General features: G+C 45.5%; 1 protein-coding gene across 1 annotated transcript in view; it reads right to left on the reverse strand.

The window, feature by feature from the left end:
• RYR2 (ryanodine receptor 2) overlaps positions 1-20134 on the reverse strand; it is an 814256-nt gene extending 794122 nt beyond the window's left edge. Inside the window, exon 1 of the mRNA XM_018042460.1 lies at positions 19787-20134. Coding sequence (XP_017897949.1) covers positions 19787-19834 — 48 coding nt within the window. The 5' untranslated portion in view covers positions 19835-20134. The remainder of the gene's footprint in view (positions 1-19786) is intronic.

Genomic DNA, 20418 nt, shown 5'->3' on the forward strand with positions numbered 1-20418 from the left:
TACTTCACTTCACTATGATTATACAGTGGATGTGACGAATACATTCAAGGGACTAGATATGATAGAGAGCCTGAAGAACTATGGACAGAGGTTCATAACATTGTACAGAAGGTGGTGACCAAAACCATCCCAAAGAAAAAGAAATGTAAGAAAGTAAAGTGGTTTTCTGAGGAGGCTTAACAAATAGCTGAGGAAAGAAGAGAAGTGAAAAGCAAGGGAGAAAGGGAAAGATATACCCAACAGAATGCAGAGTTCCAGAGAAAAGCAAGGAGACACAAGAAGGCCTTCTTAAATGAACAATGCAAAGAACTAGAGGAAAACAACAGAATCAGAAAAACTAGAGATCTCTTCAAGAAAATTGGAGGGATCAAGGGAACATTTCATGCAAGGATGGGCGCAATAAAGGACAGGAACAGCAAGGACCTAAGAGAAGCAGAAGAGATTAAGAAGAGGTGGCAAGAATACACAGGAGAACTATACAAAGAGGGCTTAGTGACCAGGATAACCACGATGGTGTGGTCACTCACCTAGAGCCAGACATCCTGGAGTGTGAAGTCAAGCGGGCCTTAGGAAGCATCACTACAAACAAAGCTAGTGGAGGTGACGGAATTCCAGCTGAGCTTTTTCCAATCCTAAAAGGGGATGCTATGGAAGTGCTGCACTAAATGTATCAGCAAATTTGGAAAATTCAGCAGTGGCACTAGTGGTAAATAACCCTCCCGCCAATGCAGGAGCGCCACCTAGGAAGCCCCATCTGGGCAAAAGGGGGCAAGGAAGCTGCAGAACAGGATGGTGAAAAGAAAAAATAAAGTGCTGCTGGCAACTGAGATAAAAAAATACAAAAGAAGAAAGGTTTAAGATAAGCTTAGCCCCTCACAAATACTTGACACACAGGAGGTAGTAAATATTAATCCGTCGTTGGTAAATGCAGGAATATGCATACATACTGCGGTCCCATCCAATACATTCATAATATCCCCATTCAATGAAAACATCAGTTTAACATATGGTCAATCCAATATTTATAGCCTTCATAATGAACTGGAGAAACCACAAATCAATTAAATAAAAATGTAGTTAAATAAAAATGAGAGCCCGAACACTTAATTCATCACCTACCTCAAAAAATATAGCCTCTGTCTCCTATAATTTACAGTAACTTTTCTCTCTTCCTCACCCACATGAAAAACTGCTACACTTGTGATATTTCAGTTCATGACACAGAAGAATCTTATCAAAAAGACTTGAGCAATCATTTTCCCCTACCCATAAAAATTGGCTGAATTTATCTAACCTTAAAGCTAGACTCCATTTATCCACAGTACCAGGCCCTTCTTTGGAAGTTGTCCCACTAAATTAAGCAGAGTTCTTGACTCTGATGGTCTGAACAAGCGGAAGAGGGTGCCATTATTCATTTTCTCTTTTACCCAAAGATCTGCAAATCCTTCCCTTTGATTTATTTAGCAGGCTCTTTTGGTCAGACTTTAGTTTGCTCCATTATTCATATCAGAAGGCAACAGCATAAACCATCACTAATGCTAAGATCTGAAAATCCATTTCTGTATCCTGAGTTTATCCTCAGTCATCCAGCTTGCCTACATACACACCACCCCCTCTTACAAAACTCTGGGCTTCAGACTGCTCACATGCATAGCGAAACAGACACGGGATGGCCCTGCTCTGTCCCTACTGTGTGCCTGCATGAAGCCGGTGTCCTGTACTGAATCGTCAGTACCATTCTCTACCAACATTCATGGCTTTGCTGGAGGCCTCTCCAGAGCCGTACTTCTGTTTGTGAGATCTTATGCTCGATTTCTTGTTCTGCCAATCAAATGAAATTCTCAAAATGTTGTTCTGTTGAAAAAGTCCTTGGCAGGACCAAAACTGGAAGATGTTCTACTCACAGCAGACACAGTACTGTTATCATTCTACAGTGAAAACGTTGGGAAGCTGTCTCACCATCTTCTAATTTGTGCCTGACTGTTACCACCCTCATCTCCCCTTCTTTCGACCAGGATCCGGAAGCAGCAGAACCAGGCAAAAAGACGATAGAGTCCCAGGGGTAGAGAGGAAGAAGTCTCTAGATTATACGGCCCAACACCTCTTTCCCTTCCATTAATTTCCAAAATCCTCTTTTACATTTGCACAAGAGTAGTTTCCTTCTCTAGGAAAGCAGGCAGAGCTGGACAGGTGTGATTGGGTAAGTCTGAGTGAGAGCCCATTCTAACATTTAATTCTGGCATGGAGAAGAGTGAAAGGTAGAGTCCTTGACCTTTAAACTCCGAGGATCTCCCAAGCCCAGCAAATCCTGGCAGTCCTGGGCCTAGGTGGGCAAGACCAAGAAACAGATAGCATGACTGAACACTTCACCTAGTGCATTACTGGTTGAAGAACGTTCTTAAAAAAGTACAGACTACGCAAATTTAACTAACACTTGGAGTACACATATACATCACTTGGGCTTAACTAACACTTGGAGTACACATATACATCACTTGGGCTTAACTAACACTTGGAGTACACATATACATCACTTGGGCTTAACTAACACTTGGAGTACACATATACATCACTTGGGACTTCCCCGGTGACTCAGACGGTAAACCGTCTGCCTACAACGCAGGAGACCTGGGTTCGATCCCTGGGTTGGGAAGATCTCCTGGAGAAGGAAATGGCAACCCACTCCAGTACTCTTGCCTGGAAAATCCCATGGACGGAGGAACCTGGTAGGCTACAGTCCACGGGGTCGCAAAGAGTCGGGCACGACTGAGCACCATCGACTTTTACTTGACTATACATCACGTACCTGTGTCTGCTGCAGTGTGCTAAGTCGCTTCAGTTGTGTCCCGTTCTGTGCGATCCTATGGTCAGAGCCCACCAGGTTCCTCTGTCCGTGGTATTCTCCAGGCAAGAATACTGGAGAGGGTTGCCACGCCCTCCTGCAGGGGATCTCCCCAACCCAGGAATCGAACCCACGTCCCTTACATCTCCTGCATTGGCAGGAGGGTTCTTTGCCACTAACACCACCACTAGAAAAGGTAAGATGTGCTGTATCTAACTTGATAGAGGCAAAGGTGATGTGTCTTTATCTTAATTATGTGTGTGATACATGGTCAGCATGCAGTTTGGCTAGTTGAGAAGATCCTATAACAACCATCATCTCAAAAGGAGTTTTCTTTTCAGACCTTGTTGTGAGCAATGATTGAGGCCCTGAAGAGATTAAGACAATTCTTTGTTGTTAAGTGCAGACCTCTGTTGAAAGCTTTTACTTTTATATCACTGATGTTAAGTATGAAACCCACTGGGATTTGCACACTTAAATGCTATATATACTTACCGCTCAAATTTTTTTTTTCAAAACAGATCTTTGCAAGCTATAAATTGTATCTGTGGTGTGCTGCCAATTAAATTAACATGTAAGCTTTATGGGAATTAAAATATCTCAGAAAAATGTAAATTGCTTAATTCTCTGAAAAATTACTGAAATTGACATAGCCAGCTAAACTATATAACACAGTAGGAGAGCCAAGGGCAGTTGTTACCAGAAGAACCATTTTGTATTCTAAGATATTTTGACATGTTCCCCTGATCTGAGCTGTCAGAAAACCGTTCTAACATATTCCATTTGCTGAAAACTATTTGTAAAAATGTACATATACCCTGAAATCTTTTTGAATCAGTAGCTATGGAAAAAAATAAATAAAGCCGCTAGCGAGATGAACTTCTCCCACTCGTCCTAATGGATATGCTAGGCTGGATTATTTAATCACCAGCACCATGCAACATCCAAACAAAACACGCCCAGCTTAGGATCAATGAAGCTCTAAGTTTAATTGCTTACTGCAAGGTTCCCAGCAGAAAATGAAAGCTTGCAAAGCTAACCTAAAACCAAATGAAGATAGTGTGTGCGCTCAAACGAGGCAAAGCAGTACGTAATTCTCTGCTAAAAGAGAGGATGTGTCCATGTATTTGTGTGCACAATTATGGCAGCAGGTGGAGGGTGGGGCAGTCTCTAGCCTGACCCGTATCTAGGCCGTTGCTCCACTGATACCATCAATAGATTACGGGCTCTCCCGTAAGGAAAAAAAAGGGGGTAGGAATAATCAGTAGCTTTCTGTCAACCTTGCTTCCCCTTCAAGCTACCACCTCTCCTCCTCATCCTCCTCATCAATCGGTAATATCTACCTGTGTCTTCTAACTCTGCTTCCCACGCCCTCCTTGTCTGAGAACCCATCCATTTCCGTGGCTTTGCTATCACACCAGCGGTATCCAAATCTTAGGTCTCGGCGAGGCTGTGAGGGAGCACCCGTTCCCAGCCTCACTCCTGGCTGCTGGCGGCCCTCGGCGTCCCCCAGCTCAGAGAGGCATCGCTCCAGTGCACCTGTCTTCCCGTGGTCTGCTCCCTGTATACCTTCACATCAGCTTCCCTCTGCACGTGTCTGAGCCCAAATTTCCCCTTTTTTATAAAGACACCAGGTCATAATGGAGTAGAGCCTACCCTTGCAGCTGTGCATGCTCAGCCATGTCCAACTCTTCGTGAAACCATGGACTGTAGCCCACCAGGCTCCACGGGATTCTCCAGGCAAGAATACTGGAGCAGGTTGCCATTTCCTCCTCTAGGGGATCTTCCTGACCCAAGGATTGAACCTGCGTCTCCTGTGTCTCCTGCATTAGCAGGCAGATTCTTCACCACTGCACTACCTGGGAAGCCCCAGAGCCCACCCTTGTGACCTCATTTTAGCTTCGCTACCTCTGTAAAGACCCTGTCTCCACGTAAGACCACATTCTGCGGTCCTGAGGGCTAAGACTCCTATTGAAACATTTGGAGAGGGATGGAAATCTAACCATAACATACCTTAAAATCAGGATGTCTCAAACCAACCCACCACCTTCCCCTAAAACGTCCACTTGGACCATGTCTGTTTGAGTCCTAGGCTCATCCCTATCTCTTGCTTCTCCTCACATCGAATCCGTTACCACTCAATCCTGTACACCCTTTCTCCAGGACAGCCTCTCTTAAGTCTTCCCCCTCTTTTTCATTCCCACAACCACCACACAAATTCAGGCTGAATTATCTTGCACTGAGTACATGGTGACTGTCCTTAATAGGCTTCTTAGCTCCGGTCGCTCTCTGATCTCGCTATATCCCAATTTATTTTATAAATTGCTGCCACATTAATCTTCCTAACAGACAGCTCTGACCCATTTCCCTCATGAGAGAGGAGAAAAAATAATAATAATAACTTCAAGAGCCTTTCTTACCTTATAAATTCAGCATAAATCCCTGTCCCTGGTGGTCTCAAGTTCCCACCCTTCAGGGATTAGCCCAGCCCACACTCTCACATCATCTCTTTCCCAAACATGGCCCCACGTATTTCTGGCTGTTTCCATCAGAATCCTGCCAAGAAAAGAAACAGCAATCTCAAAGGGCTCCTTTTAAAGGCACTGAATGAAGAGATCAAGGAGTGAGCGTGGAGGGTACTGGAGCCGAACAGAGAGGGAGAGACACCCAGCGACCAGCCACAGTGGGAAGCTGGTACCAGGCCTCCATCTGAAGCAATGAGCAGAAGTGATGAGAGCTCCCTGGCACTCAGCAGAAACAAGCGCCTCCCGGACACAAAGCAGGTCAGAGACGAGTGAAAAAAAAGCACCAAGGATGAGAAAACAGACAGTACCAACCCACTGCCTCTACTTACATCCCTTCCCCCCCGGGATCCTGTCTGCCCACCTGCCCAGACCAATTCACCAGAATCCTATCCATCTTTAAAGGGCATATGAGTGACATGAAAGATAATTTTTTCCTGGGAAAAGCAGCACTCAAACAGAAAACACACATATGTTTAAAATTTTACTGAATTCATAATTAAATGAAAGCACCAGTGTGACATTACCACACGTTCAAAGGAAAATCCAAAGAACATATGAATATATGCATCCATCAGGAAACCTGAAATGAATTTGCTTGCTGAGTGCAAAACTGCTCAGTATCCACACCTGCATGCCACCAAATACAATCTGAATTTTCTCTGAATAAGAATCCAAGATCCAGGAACCATTACCATCAGTTTTCTACAACTTAAGAGTTGTAAAATAGCTCAAAGTTGAATGAAAGGTCAAGATAACTCAAATGAGGGACTGATGGAGAACAGGGCACCCACGATTCTTTTCATTATTGGCCAAATTTAGTCTTTCACAGTGTTCCCTGACTACTGGAAGGGAGGAAGGAAGGAGGAACGGAAAGAAAAGGGTTTTGGCATCAGAAAGACCTTGGGCTCACCACCAGCATCGCTTACTCGTGAACTGACCTGAAGTAAGTCATTTCACTACCTACAGCTCAGTTTCTTGATCTGTACAACAGCAATTAACTGCTTTATGGACTAAATGAATTGCTCTGGGAGTCAGATGAATGGTGGCAATCCTGAGCCAAATAAATGGTAGCCAAAGATTACTTTCATGTTCCATCACTACAAATCACAGAGTTAGACCAAAGCTCCTTTTCAATCTGAAAATTGTGTGACTGTAAATGCTGTCTCCTCCATGAAGACTTAGACCACCTTCATTACAGACGTGGACCCCTGCTTCCTCAGCATCGTCTCCCATACCAGCTCTCTGTCTCATGCCTACTCTGTAGCAGAACATTTCCTCTCTCCTGATTCCCCATCCAACCCACCAAACGTAAGAGACTCAGGCCAAGGGGGAGAGAAGGGATGGACTGGGAGTTGGGGATTAGCAGATGCAAAGTATTACACACAGGACGGATAAACAATGAGGCCCCACTGTATAGCGCAGGGGACTGTATTCAATATCCTGTGATAAATCACAATGGAAAAGAATATGAAAAAGAATGTATGTATGTATGACTGAGTCACTCTGCTATACGGCAGAAATTAATACAACACTGTAAATCAACTATACTTTAATACAATAATCTTTAAAAAAAAGAAACTCAGGAACAAGCTCAGATATATTGGAGTTCTAGCACACAGAACGGCCCCTGGTACACAGTAGGTACTCCAAAAATATTTCAAAATGAACTCAAAGAAAAGATTAATCAAAACCACAGTGAGCTAAATCAAAAAGGAAGATATGTACAATGGCAAAAAAAAAAAAAAACATAGAACTATCACATAACCCCAGTAGAATGGCTTTTCTCAAAAAGATAAGAAATAATAAGTGTTGGTAAAAATACAAAGAAAAGAAAACTCTTGTGTGATGTTGGTTGGAATATAAACTGGTTCAGCCACTATGGAAAACAGTACTGAGAATCCTCAAAAAAATTAAAATAGAAAGAACTACCATATGATCCAAAATCCCACTTCTGAGTATTTATATGAATGAATCAAATACACACACAAGGAAGTATCATTCAGCCATAAAAAAGAATGAAACCTTGCCATCTGCAACAATACAAATGGACCATGAGGGTATTAAGCTAAGTGAAACAAGTCAGACAAAGACAATACTGTACGATCTCACTTATAATGGGAAACTAAAAACAAAACCACCAGACTCACAGAGAACAAATTGGTGGTTGCTAGGGAGGAAGGGGGGGGCGGTGGCAAAATGGATGAAGGAAGTCAAAAGGTACAAAACTCCTTGATTTTAGTTATAAAATAAATAAGTCCTAGGAATATAATACTAGGGGCTTCCCTAGTAGTTCAGAGGGTAAAGCACCTGTCTGCAATGCAGGATACCCGGGTTCAATCCCGGGGTTGGGAAGATTCCCTGGAGGAGGAAATGGCAACCCACTCCAGTACTCTTGCCTGGAGAATTCCACGGGCAGAGGAGCCTTGGCGGGCTACAGTCCATGGGGTTGCTGAGAGTTGGACACGACCGAGCAACTAACACAGGAATATTATGTAAGGCATGGTGATTACAGTCAGTATGATATTACTGTATTGTGTGTGTGGAAGTTGCTAAGACAGAAGATCTTAAAAGTACCTGTTGCTGTTGTTCAGTCATGCCTGTCTGCGACCCCAATGGACTGCAGCACACCAGGCTTTCCTGTCCTTCACTATTTCCTGGAATTGGATCAAACCTGTCCATTGAGTCGGTGATGCCATCCAACCATCTCATCCTCAGTCACCCCCTTCTCCTGCCTTCAATCTTTCCCAGCATCATGGTCTTTTCCAATGAGTCAGTGGCCAAAGTCTTGGAGCTTCAGCTCCATCCGGTGGCCAAAGTATTGAAGCTTCAGCTTCGACGTCAGTCCTTTCAATGAATATTCAGGGTTCATTTCTTTCAGGATTAACTGGTTTGACCTCCTTGCAGTCCAAGGAACCCTCAAGAGTCTTCTCCAGCACCACAGTTCAAAAGCATCAGTTCTTTAGCAAGCAGCCTTCTTTATGGTCCAACTCTCACATCCATACCTGACTACTGGAAAAACAACAGCTTTGAGTAAATGGATCTTTGTTGGCGAAGTGACATCTTTGCTATTTAAACGCTGTCTAGCTTTGTTGTAGCTTTTCTTTCCAGGAGCAAGCATCTTTTCATTTCCTGGCTGCAGTCACTGTCCATAGTGATAATGGAGTCCAAGAAGATAAAATCTGTCACTGTTTACACTTTTTCCCTATCTATTTGCCATTAAGTGATGGGATTGGATGCCATGATCTTAGTGTTTTTAATGTTGAGTTTTAAGCCAGCTTTTTCACTCTCCTCTTTCATTCTCATCAAGAGGCTCTTTAGCTCCTCTTCACTTTCTGCCATTAAGAGTGGTATCATCTGCATATCTGAGGTTGTTGATATTTCTCCAGCAATCTTGATTCCAGCTTGTGAGTCATACAGCCTGACATTTCACATAATGTACTCTGCATATAAGTTAAATAAGCAGGGTAATGATACACAGCCTTTACATAGTACTTTCCAAATTCTGAACTAGTCTTTTGTTCCATGTCCAGTTCTAACTGTTCTTCACCTGCAGACAGGTTTCTCAGGAGGCAGGTAAAATGATCTCGCATTCCCATCTCTTTAAGAATTTTCCACAGTTTGTTGTGATCCACACAGTCAAAGGATTGAGCATAGTCAATGAAGCAGAAATAGATGTTTTTCTGGAATTCCGTTGCCTTTTCTGTGATCCAGCGGATGTTGGCAATTTGATCTCTGATTCCTCTGCCTTTTCTAAATCCAGCTTGTATATCTGGAAATTCTCAGTTCACATGCTATTGAAACCTAGCTTGAAGGATTTTGAGATTACCTTGCTAGCATGTGAAATGAGTGCAAAAATGTTCCTACCACAGGAAAGATCCTATCACAGAAAAAAATATAAAATCTTTACATGTGGTGACGGATGTTCAACCAAACATGCTGACCATTTTGCAATATATATACAAATATCACTATCATTATGTTGCACATCTGAAACTAATAAAATGGTATTTGTGAACTGTACCTCAAACAGATAGACAGACGGATGGATGGATACTAAAGCAGCCTCACAGGGTAAAAAATACAGACAAGACAGGACACTGGAGCAGAAAGGGATGGGACCACAACTACTGCTTCTCCTTTCCCAGTTCATTCATCCTCTTTTGCATGAGAAGGACTCAAGCTGGGCTGCTGTTTGCAGGCTTTCCTGAGCGATGCACTTGTCTGAAGCAGCAGCGAGACGAGACTTTTAAACTCAGTAGTAATACCCCGTCTTCAGGAGATGATGGTCCCCTTTGCCGTCACAGAGAAGACAGCAGCAGAACTGAAGGCTTTAAGCTTCTTTGACAGCCATCAATCAGAAACAGCTCATTCCAGCTCTTCAGTCGTCTGTGACTCAAGAGGAAATGTTCTCCTGACACATCACTGAACCTACAAGCCAGAACTTGTAAGCCGATCATAACTCCCAACAACGGGCACCGTCTTAAAAGACAAATCACGTCAGATGTGTCCAGGACCAGAGGGGATGGAGGGAATATTCTATATGATAACAAGGAGAGAGAGAAAAGAGCGCTGAGGATTCAATTCAGTGAGTGTGGGCGAGGATCTGTCCCTGCTAACGTTTTCAAGTACCCTAATCATCCTTCAGCGTGCCGTTCTCTAAAACGACTGTCTTCTACCCGAGGGGATCATAATTGCACGTGTCCCTGAAGTACTTTATGATCAAAATTTGGTGAAAAGAAATATGGAGTATCTTTCTTTCGTGTGTGTGACCAAAATTTCCTCATGAACATGTCTTTGTGGTGTAAAATAAACACACACTTCAGTAAAATTTAAAAGAGGTCATATTTTGATCACCATAAATCCACTGTGGAAAACAAGTGAGCACAACTTTTAATGACTAGAAGCTCAGCGTGACATTCAGTACCTATTTAACAATGGCCCAATTTACTCAACATCAATGATTTGATTTTTTTTTCCTGGATTTTTTTCTTTTTTCTTATCTCTTTTTCTTTGTGCTCTTAAAAATATCTTTTACTTTGTGGCTTTGGTTGTGTATTAAAAACGAGTGAAACTCATGAGTTCATGCAAACTATATGAGTCTGATTCTAAATCCAGGGGGAAAGGAGATTAGGGTTGATATATGTATTATATATATATACACTAGGATATATGAATATATTAGGATTGGTATATATATATATCATTTCATATTGATATATATGTATTAGGATATATATATATATATACTCTGATACTATGTATAAAATAGATTGGGCTTTTGGGCTTCCCAGGTGCCTCAGTGGTAAAGAACCCACCTGCCAAGCAGAGGACTTGAGTTCAACCGCTGTGTCGAGCAGAGCCCCTGAAGAAGGAAATGGCAACCCACTCCAGTATTCTAGTCTGGGAAATCCCATGAACAGAGGAGCCATGGGGTCACAAACATTCAGACACAACTTAGCAACTAAACCACCACCACCACATAAAACAGATACTTAATGAGAACCTACTGTACAGCTCAGAGAACTCTACTCAGTGCTCCGTGGTGACCTAAATGGGAAGGAAATCCAAAACAGAAGGGGTATATGTATATGTCTAGCTAATTCACTTTGATACACAGTAGAACTAACACAGCACTGTAAAGCAACTATATTTCAATACAAAGCAATTTTAAAAAGCAATAAAGTTCACAAAAACAACCTTCAAAAAAAAAAAAAAAACTGTTGCAATAGCATTAGACGTGGAACCAACGCGCAAAGACAAAGTTTTTAAGATCACAAACTCCTTTAAGGGGAAAAATAAAAGTGCCTGCCGTAGGAGAACAAATATCAATAAATAGACAACAAAGGTTTGTTCCTCCTCCCAGGCGGATGAGGATTCTGAACCTGTGTCCCCTGCTCTCCGACCACACTAGGAAGCGTTTATCCCTGTGGAAAAGGAGTGCTCACAGCACCTAGGAGGTAAGTCCTGCCTCAACCCTCTCCAGACCCAGCAAGGCCCATCATTCTCTGAGCTCCTACGGTACTTTCTAGGGTTCCCCTCACTGTGCCCTGCGTCCGCCTTGGCTCCCCAGCGAGAGTTAAGGTCTTCTTCAGGAAACTGGCAAATACTGATCACTGCCTGGGGACAGGAGGTGCCAGGCATCGTCGCCTAGTGGAGGTCTCATCTGGGCACACGTGTCAGTGGTTCTTGCTCTGTGGACAGAACTCTGCTTGGATAATGGGCATGGAGGCAACTCTGTGCCAGTCCCCTGAACACCCCAAGTCAGCAACATGGAAAACTTCAAGTTTCGATTTCCAGAAGTAACATCATTGTAGGACTCTTACTGGGCCACTGGAAGCACGAAGAGCAGCTTTTTAATCTGGGCTTTGAGGCCACCTATCTATACTGTTTAGGAAACCCCAGAAATATGGGTCAATTCTTCACCAGCCCAAGAGAAAAAAGGGAAACCAGAAAAGTGCTTCAAAGCTGAGAGGCTGGAGAGCGAGACATCACTACGAGTTTAGTTGCTGATGCTGTAATCCACAAAGGTGAAAATACCCAGGGACCCCCAGAATCACCCAAAGTATGCATGTCCAATATTTGTTCACAGAATGTATTATTAACATATGGTGTTCTCTGCTTGCGCTAAAGGGCCCTTTATTTGTCTATGAACTTCTAAGCAGCCAATGCTCATATGAAATTTTTTTTAATCCACAATAATAGCTGATGTGCTTGTTATATATAGCGTATCATAGGTACAAAATATATATTTGTTGAAAGCATAAGGGAAAAAATATATAGAAGAAACTATCCTTCAGCTTCCAGATTCTGAATCTAATGCATTTGTGTGACTGCTTATTACAAATAAATGACAATGGATGATATTGTGAAAAAAAAAAAAATGTGATGTCCAGTCCCAGGGCAAGCTTTTATTACACTCATTCTTCTAAATGGTTTGAGTCTGGCTGACCCCAGGACTCTTAACAAGACAATGAGCCGCTCAGAGGTAAACAATTCCCCATTTTTCAGTTCCCGAAAGAATTTTTATGGGACCCTCTCCAATCCCAAGGTTATCCAATCACTTACTGGCTAAGTCCCCATCCCAACATTCTTCCCATAATTAATAAAGACGAAAGTAAATGGGTAACATCTCTCCACTGGATGCCCCTGTGATGCCCAGGAAATCACCTCACCATCTAGAAGCTTGTCATTTGAAGAACAGATTGGGAAATGAGCCCAGGGTCTCTCCTGGGCAGCCCCTATCACTTAGCCCTTCCTTTATGCCCCTTCTTGCTTCAGTCACTTGTCTCGGTCACTTTGCTCTCATTATTTCCTCACAAGGGTGAGACCTTGCATGATGGGGAACCCAAGTAAGGTGTCAAGAATCAGATCATTCAGATTCGACGAGAGAAGTCAGACTGTGTGTGCCAGGAATTCAGAACCAAGGAGTGGTGGCAGGAACACAAGGGGGTTAAGGGGCCGCAAAGGCAGGAGGATTCAAGGTGAGCTGCAGTGGCTGGGAAAGGGGGAATGATGAGGGCTAGCACAAGTGCTGGGGTGTGAAAGAAACCTAAACCTGAGCCAGGTGGCCAGGGAGACAGTGACAGGAGGTGATGACAAGAAAGAATGGGAGGAACAAAAAGAACTGAGCTAATGCACGTAGCACCTTTAGGTTTCAAGGAAAACTTTTAGAAACTTTCCTGAGTCCCTAAACTAGGTCCTGGTGGATTCAGGTGCTTTTCTGGAGATTAGGAGCACACTGTTATGTTTCAGCCAGACCCACTGGCCAGTGCACAGCCCCTGGGAAGGAGAGCCACTGGGCCAGAGAATGCACACATACTCAGGATGGTGTGCGCAGGGCAGGAGGGGAGTCAAACAGGCCGCAGGCAGCTGGAGACGAGAGTGCAAAGGCCAGCAGATCTGGGAGGGTTTCTTCTATGCAAAGAAACAGCATTGGGAAGGTTCGTGTCATTCCTCCGCTTCCCAGAGCTGGATGAAGCCACCGTTATGCTTTTCAAACTCTATTCCTCCAAGGATCCCAGACGGTGAGGCACAGATAAGCTCACGAAGGCAGAAGAGTGAGAACTGGAAATAGGACGGCATCTTTGGGGACAACTGAAGATTTGGAGTAGACAAAGTGAAAAGAACCCAAAAAAAGTGTGACCAGAACTGTAGAAAAATAACTTAGAACGTATCCTAGCTCCAGAGGCAGACAGAGGAGCTTCCAAAAGGAGAGCCAGGTTAGTAGAGTTGGTGAGGTCTCCATGAACAGGGGTGGGGGGAACATTTAGATTTGGCACAGAGGAGGTTACCGTCATATCATCTACTCAGGTGATTTTAACAGAAGTGAGCTAACAATTACCTGGAGTGGTGGAGACAAGCAGTGGGTGGAGACCACATCTTAAGGAGTTGAGCGGTGAAAGAAGGCTAGGGTCAAACAAAGGAATTTTAAGACAGAGGAACTTAGCCTGATTCAAGATTGACCAGAGGGAACAAGTGGAGAGGGAGGCAGAGAAAGGATGGAATGCAGGCAAGATTCGCATCGTGTACCAGCGAGCAAGTACTGTACTGAGATCTGGGACACAAGCGGGATTGCAACTTTAGAAAGGAAGAAAGAAATGTCCTTGTCAGCAGCTAGGACAAGAAGCCCAGATTTAGACAATGAACCCTCTGAAGGTGACGATAAGTATAAAATGGAACAGGTGGACTTAGATCTCCGGTACAAAGAATGCTGTGCTAATACTCCAGAATTATGAGCGATTCTTCAGAGATTTTCACATCCTTTGCATTACTCTAATGCTGCTGTTATGGGCTGAATGTTTGCATACCCCCAAGTCTCCTGTGTTGAAATCCTAACTCCCAAGGGGACAGTATCAGGAAGTAGGAGAGGTTGGAACCCTTATTAATGGTGTTAGTGCCCTTATAAGAAACAACAGACTCACAGACTTGGAGAATGAATTTATGGTTACCAGGAGGGAAAGGATGAGGGGAAAGGATAATTAGGGAGTTGGGGATCAACATGTACACACTGCTGTATTTTAAGTGGATAATCAACAAGTATAGCACGGGGAAACTGTGCTCACTGTTATATGGCAGCCTGGATGTGAGAGGAGTTTGGGAGAGAGGATACATGTGTATGTATGGCTGAGTCACTTTGGTGTGCACCTGAACCCATCACAACACTGTGAATCTGCTAAACTCTAATATAAAATGTTTCCGTTCAGTTCAGTCGCTGACTCTTTGCAACCCCATGAATCGCAGCACGCCAGGCCTCCCTGTCCATCACCAACTCCCGGAGTTCACTCGGACTCACGTCCATCGAGTCAGTGAGGCCATCCAGCCATCTCATCCTCTGTCGTCCCCTTCTCCTCCTGCCCCCAATCCCTCCCAGCATCAGAGTCTTTTCCAATGTTTAACAATAAATAAATAGAAGAAACATAAGAGAGATGGCTTTTCTCTCAGCTATATGAGGATACAACAAGAAAACAGACATCTCAAACCAGGAAGAGCATCCTCACCACAGACTAGATCTGCTGGCACCTTAATCTTGGCTCCACCAAACTCCAGACCCATAAGAAACAAATGTGTGTTGTTTAAACCACCCAGTCCGTGGTATTCTATTATAGGGGCCTGAACCAAGACGGTCACTCCAAACCATTTCACCTCTCTGAGCTTTTCTTTATCTGCATAATGACAGGGGAAAGAGACACAGGGGAAGACAGGGTAATGTTTTCCAACGGTCTCTTCCTACCCAAGTATCTCAGCGTTTCTACATCTGCTTTTTCCAAATAACTGTTCCATGCCAGCCTCTAAATCTTTGCTTTGCAATTATAAGTGCAGACCACTTGTTTTCCTTACGTTGAATCCTTAACACCCAGCATCATGCCACGCACATAGAAGGTGTTCAACAAATTTTTTTTCAATTAAAAAAAATCTCCATAATGTCAGAGTTTCAGGAGACAAATGTGTGCCTTGTCATCACTCCCTCTTCCCCAAGGGCTATTTACAGAAGCACAGTCACCCAGAAGTTGTAATCCTTTCTCTGGCAATTCAGCCTTGATAAAAACACTTATCTAAAGCCAAAGGACAAACAAGATGGAATGTCAAGTAAATTAGTGCCCTAAGTGTTTCAGATCCTGCCCTTCCTGCCAATGTGCACACACCAATTTCTAGATTAAGAAAAATAAGCAAAAAAAAAATAAGCCTGGGTCGGCTTTCCAACAGTTCCTTGGGAAAAAAAAGAAAATACCACAGTGCATATCTACTGATAGCTCCTCATGCCTTCATTATCAAGGGAGCAAAAAGTGCTCACCCAGAATCTTGTTTGTACTCTGTGATATTCCCATAGCCAAGAAAACTGACTGTGTCTCCTGTTTGCTATAAACCAAAAACACGCTTCAGCAGCTGATAAAGCAGGCTTTCTCTCCTGGAAAAGACATCCACCCTAAGATCTGAGTTTTAGTCTTGGTTCCACACCACTGAGCAGCTGACTTTGTACAATTAACCTGCCTGGACCTCTACAAACTGGGGCTACACATTCCAGTCTGATCTATTTCCCTGTGTTCCACTGGCAATTACACCTTATAATCACTCTTGTGGCTCAGCTGGTAAAGAATCCGCCTGCAGTGCGGGAGACCTGGGTTTGATCCCTGGGTTGGGAAGATCCCCTGGAGGAGGGAAAGGCTACCCACTCCAGTACTGCGGCCTGGAGAATGCCCTGGACTACACAGTCCATGCAGTCACAGAGTCGGACACGACTAAGCGACTTTCACTTTCTTTCACCAATTAATCGCTGAATCCTTTCTGAGAAGCTTCCTATCAACAGCAAGCCAGATATGGAAGCATTGAGAAGAAATCTATGGTGAATATTTCATTCTGCAAAGGAGGACACATTCCTACCAGAAGAACTTCTGCAGCCTGGATTAAGTCTGAAGTCTCAACCTTTGCATAAATGCAAAACTACAAGCCACAGCACACCCCCAGATAACTCCTCTGTGCTTACACAAAAGGAAAGAAAAGCGAGTACTTAGGAAAAATCAACTCCGGTGTGTTACATCACAGTTTGCTTACAGTTAAGGGATTCCATCATCGCTATTCTGGTAAGCTAAGGATATTTTTAAAATAAAATAAACAACCCGTCCGAAATCATGGTTGTGTGTGGAAATGACAGTGAATAAAATCCATTATGGGCTGAAGGTGTATTTCACGATAGGATTCTTCTAAGTGTCCAGCACATTCAGCGTTTACACGTATATTCTTAATTTCTCTCACAGATAAACACATCAGAGTAGGCTTGCTTCTAGCTGGTGGGAAAGTCACTGAATGGATGATAATCTTTCATCTGTGTAAGCGTTTAAAAGGAATATTAGCAAACTCACAACTGCATAACGGAAAAGAGCTAGGAGAGAGACCAACAGGGGCTAAACAGTGACAAAACTCCCCGTTACAAATGAAGAATTAATTAACTGATTAATTAACAGCAGCAGACATAACTCAGGGACGGAATCCATTCAAGGCTTCACTTTTGCTTCTTTTACAGTGATCATGAACCTCTGCAAGAAGATGATGGAAGAAGAAAATCTTTCTGTGGACACAAAGGTGCCGAAGACTCAACAATGCACTGCAGTGCTTGAATAAAAACCCAAGAAAATATTTAAGGTGCTCTACTCAGAATATACGATGCTGCTGCTGCTGCTGCTTCAGTCGTGTCCGACTCTGTGCGACCCCATAGACGGAAGCCCACCAGGCTCCCCGGTCCCTGGGACTCTCCAGGCAGGAAAACTGGAGTGGGTTGCCATTTCCTTCTCCAAGGCATAAAAGTGAAAAGTGAAAAGGAAGTCATTTAGTCGTGTCCAACTCTTAGCAACCCCATGGGCTACAGCCTACCAGTCTCCTCCATCCATGGGATTTTCCAGGCAAGAGTACTGGAGTGGGGTGCCATTGCTATATGTCTGGTCAAATTCACCATTATGGCCTTTTAATGACTAACAGTTTGACATTTTTTTTAAAGCAGGACAGTTATCCATAATCTGTAACCATTTTATGTAGGTGTGCAGGTTAATACTCCCTGGGCTACCAAAAAAACAGAGAAAAAAATGCTCCCCCTCCCAAAAAAAGGTAAGAACTACATTCTCTCCATTCCTAATTCCATTAACATTTCTGAACCAACAACATTCTCGGATTAAGTGAATAAAACAGAAAGGAGCAAGGGCAGACAGAGGAGTGATAAAGGGTTTGAGAGTTTCTGTATTAAAACTAAAATTTAGAGGGAAAGGCATGTTTTCCTTTTAGATGTTCATGTCATGCCACACCACACCAAAAAAATTCCCCTGCTCCATCAAGCTACCTCCTTCAAGGTCATTTATCATCAGCACAACAGCCTACGGATGTTTTATTAAAAGAAAAATCCCAGCCTAGGACTGCCAGATCTCTGCCCACGACCCACTTATCAAAGGTGTCACTGGGGCTGACAGGCAGCTGTCCAGGGGCACAGACTTAACATTACTTTATATGTACAGAAGCCCATCAGCAAGCACATTACCTCGGTCCCCATTAAGTATTCTGATAACACCACCTCCATGAGCTCCGCTAACATTTAAGCCTGCAGGAAGCCCTTGAGTGCACAGAGCCTTCCAAAATTTTCTAGCTAATTTTAACCCTATGGAGTATGAAAAAAAATTGAATTTAGAGATTACACAGCAACTAAATACTTTACCCACCCAAACAAAAGCTTTCACAGTACTGAGAAACATCTTTTCATGTGGCTTTTTATTAGTTATTAGAAAACGATATAGATAGTTTTTCACTAAAAAATAAATAAATAAATAAAGGTAAACTGTCTTCCTAGCAGGCTTAAAATACTCCTGATGAGCAAGGTTTTCCTGAACTGGTTCTTTAGAGCTGGGTGGTGGAGCAGTAGTACCACCAACAGCATATATAATGGTGCATGACTCGCAGCTATTAGATCAAATCACTGGCCAATCTGATGTGTACCCTGGATTTTATTCTTTCTAAAGCCCCTACCCCCAAGCAAAAATGAGTGCAAAAAAAAAAAAAAATTAGAAGAGCTAAATGGAAAAACAGGCCACTTAGAATGCTCTTGAACAAATGTACTGTTTTCACTCGTTCGGGACCCAAATACATCATCTAGGCTCTTTTCGCACCTAAAAGTTGCTATCTGGTTAATATTTCAAAACCTAAGTCTCGCTCTAATTGTCTGTGACTGTGGGATAATTGCAAGTGGGCACCGACAGCTTTTTCACTGTTGGGGAAAGAAGAGACACGAGAAGCTGCAGTCTTTGGCGGGGGGATGGGAGGTGGAGGGAATCCTGGAAGGGAATATCCTTCGGAGAGGAGGAGGCAAGTGCAGGGAAAGGAAAGACCGAGAGGATGCTGTAAACGCTAACACGGCGATTCTTAACCAGAAGTTACGACATTTTCTTTTGCCAAGGGGCTCTCCAGTCCCAGCTTCGAGGGGACCAAAGCCTCAGCCAGGGAAGTATCTGCAGCGTTCGAACAAATCGGCGACAGGAAGGAGCAGTGCCAAGGGGTACTTAAGGAGAAAAAACTGTATTAGTGTGAAGCCAACCTTTGCCTGCTGCCACTCAGTGTGGAAATTCCAGGCAGCCTCCCTGCCCTTACACACACGCGAACACACACACACACTTTGCTGCACTCAGCGTTCAATAAGCCAACATTTAGAGAACGACGCGTTCGCGGGGTCCCTCGCCGCCCCCGCGTGCGCGTGCACAGACACTCACTTCCCATCCCTTCCACGTTCTGCGAGCAGTCTCAGCACCACCAACGGCCCGAACCCAGGCACCGCGAGGTCCACGGAGACGACGCTCTCTCCCCTGAGCAGCACCTCGGCTTGGGGGCAGTCTCGGGGCACGTCCTGCACCCGCTTCCCCGACCCCGGCAACGCCAACTGCGCGAATCCCCGGGTTGGGTGACTGCTCGCGGGTCTAACCCGAAAGCCGAGAAACCGCGCCGCGGCGGGATTCCGGGCAACAACCGCGTCCCCGCTGGTCCCCGCTGGTCCCCGCTTCGCACCGCGCACTCAGTCTGCACTGCGCCCCGGCTGCCCCGAAGGTCCCAGCCTCGCCGACCGGATCGGCAGCCCCCGAGTCTCCAGACTCCCGCTGCTCCGGGGCTCCCGATCTCAGCGCCCCGGGACCAAGCCGGTGCGCCGCCGGCCGCTCTTCGCGCTCCGGCCACGCTCCGTCTCCGGGCTTTACACACGGGCGCACAGACACGCACCCTCCCTTCCCTCGCCCCAGCACGCACACTTGCGCCCCCCGGGAGTTGCCCGCCTCCTCCCGCACCGCCAGAGGCAGCCCCCTACGCGCCCGCGCGTCCCACTGCCGGGGGCCGGCCAGTGGATGCCCCGGCTCCCTCTAGCCGCCCCCCCTCCGGGGAACCCGAGACGCTCGGCGCTTACAGTTCGCAGGAACTGGATCTCATCCTCGCCCTCGCCCCCATCGGCCATGGCTCTGCTCCTTCTCGCAGGGGCCGGCTCCCGAACCCCGCGGAGCCCGGCGTCGTTGGCGGTGGCGGTCCCTCGCTCTGTCTGCTGCTGCTGCTGTTTCTGCTGCCGGGAGCCGGGGGCGGGAGGGGTCCGAGGCTGCTGGGTGCCGAGCGCCAGGCGGTCCCCGCCTGCAGAGCGGAGGAGGAGGCCGGCGGGCGGGGGCGGCGGAGGCGGGAGCCTCCCTGCGCCGCACTGTGCGGGAGGAGGGCGACCCGGCCCGGAGGACGCGGGCAAGCGGCCCCGCAGCCCCGCCGCGCTGGCTTCGCGCGCCCCGCCTGCCGCAGGCGGACTGCTCGGCCCCGGCTCCTCCGAGCGAGTGCGCTGAGCTGGCGGAGCCCGGGTGAGTGCCGCGGTGGGGGCGGGGAGTGGGGGCGGACGGCGGGGAGGAGCTCGCCGGCTCCCCTCTGCTGCAGGTAATCCGCAGCCCGCTCCTCGGGGCCACCAAATCCGAGGCCCAGCGCCGCTTACTGGCCGCTCCCGGTATCGGAGCCGGAGCACACCCGATGAGCGCGCAACCTTCCCGCTGCGCCCTTCTTGTTTCCCTG

Source organism: Capra hircus, chromosome 28 (assembly GCF_001704415.2).
Source record: "Capra hircus breed San Clemente chromosome 28, ASM170441v1, whole genome shotgun sequence".
Classification (NCBI taxonomy): domain Eukaryota; kingdom Metazoa; phylum Chordata; class Mammalia; order Artiodactyla; family Bovidae; genus Capra; species Capra hircus.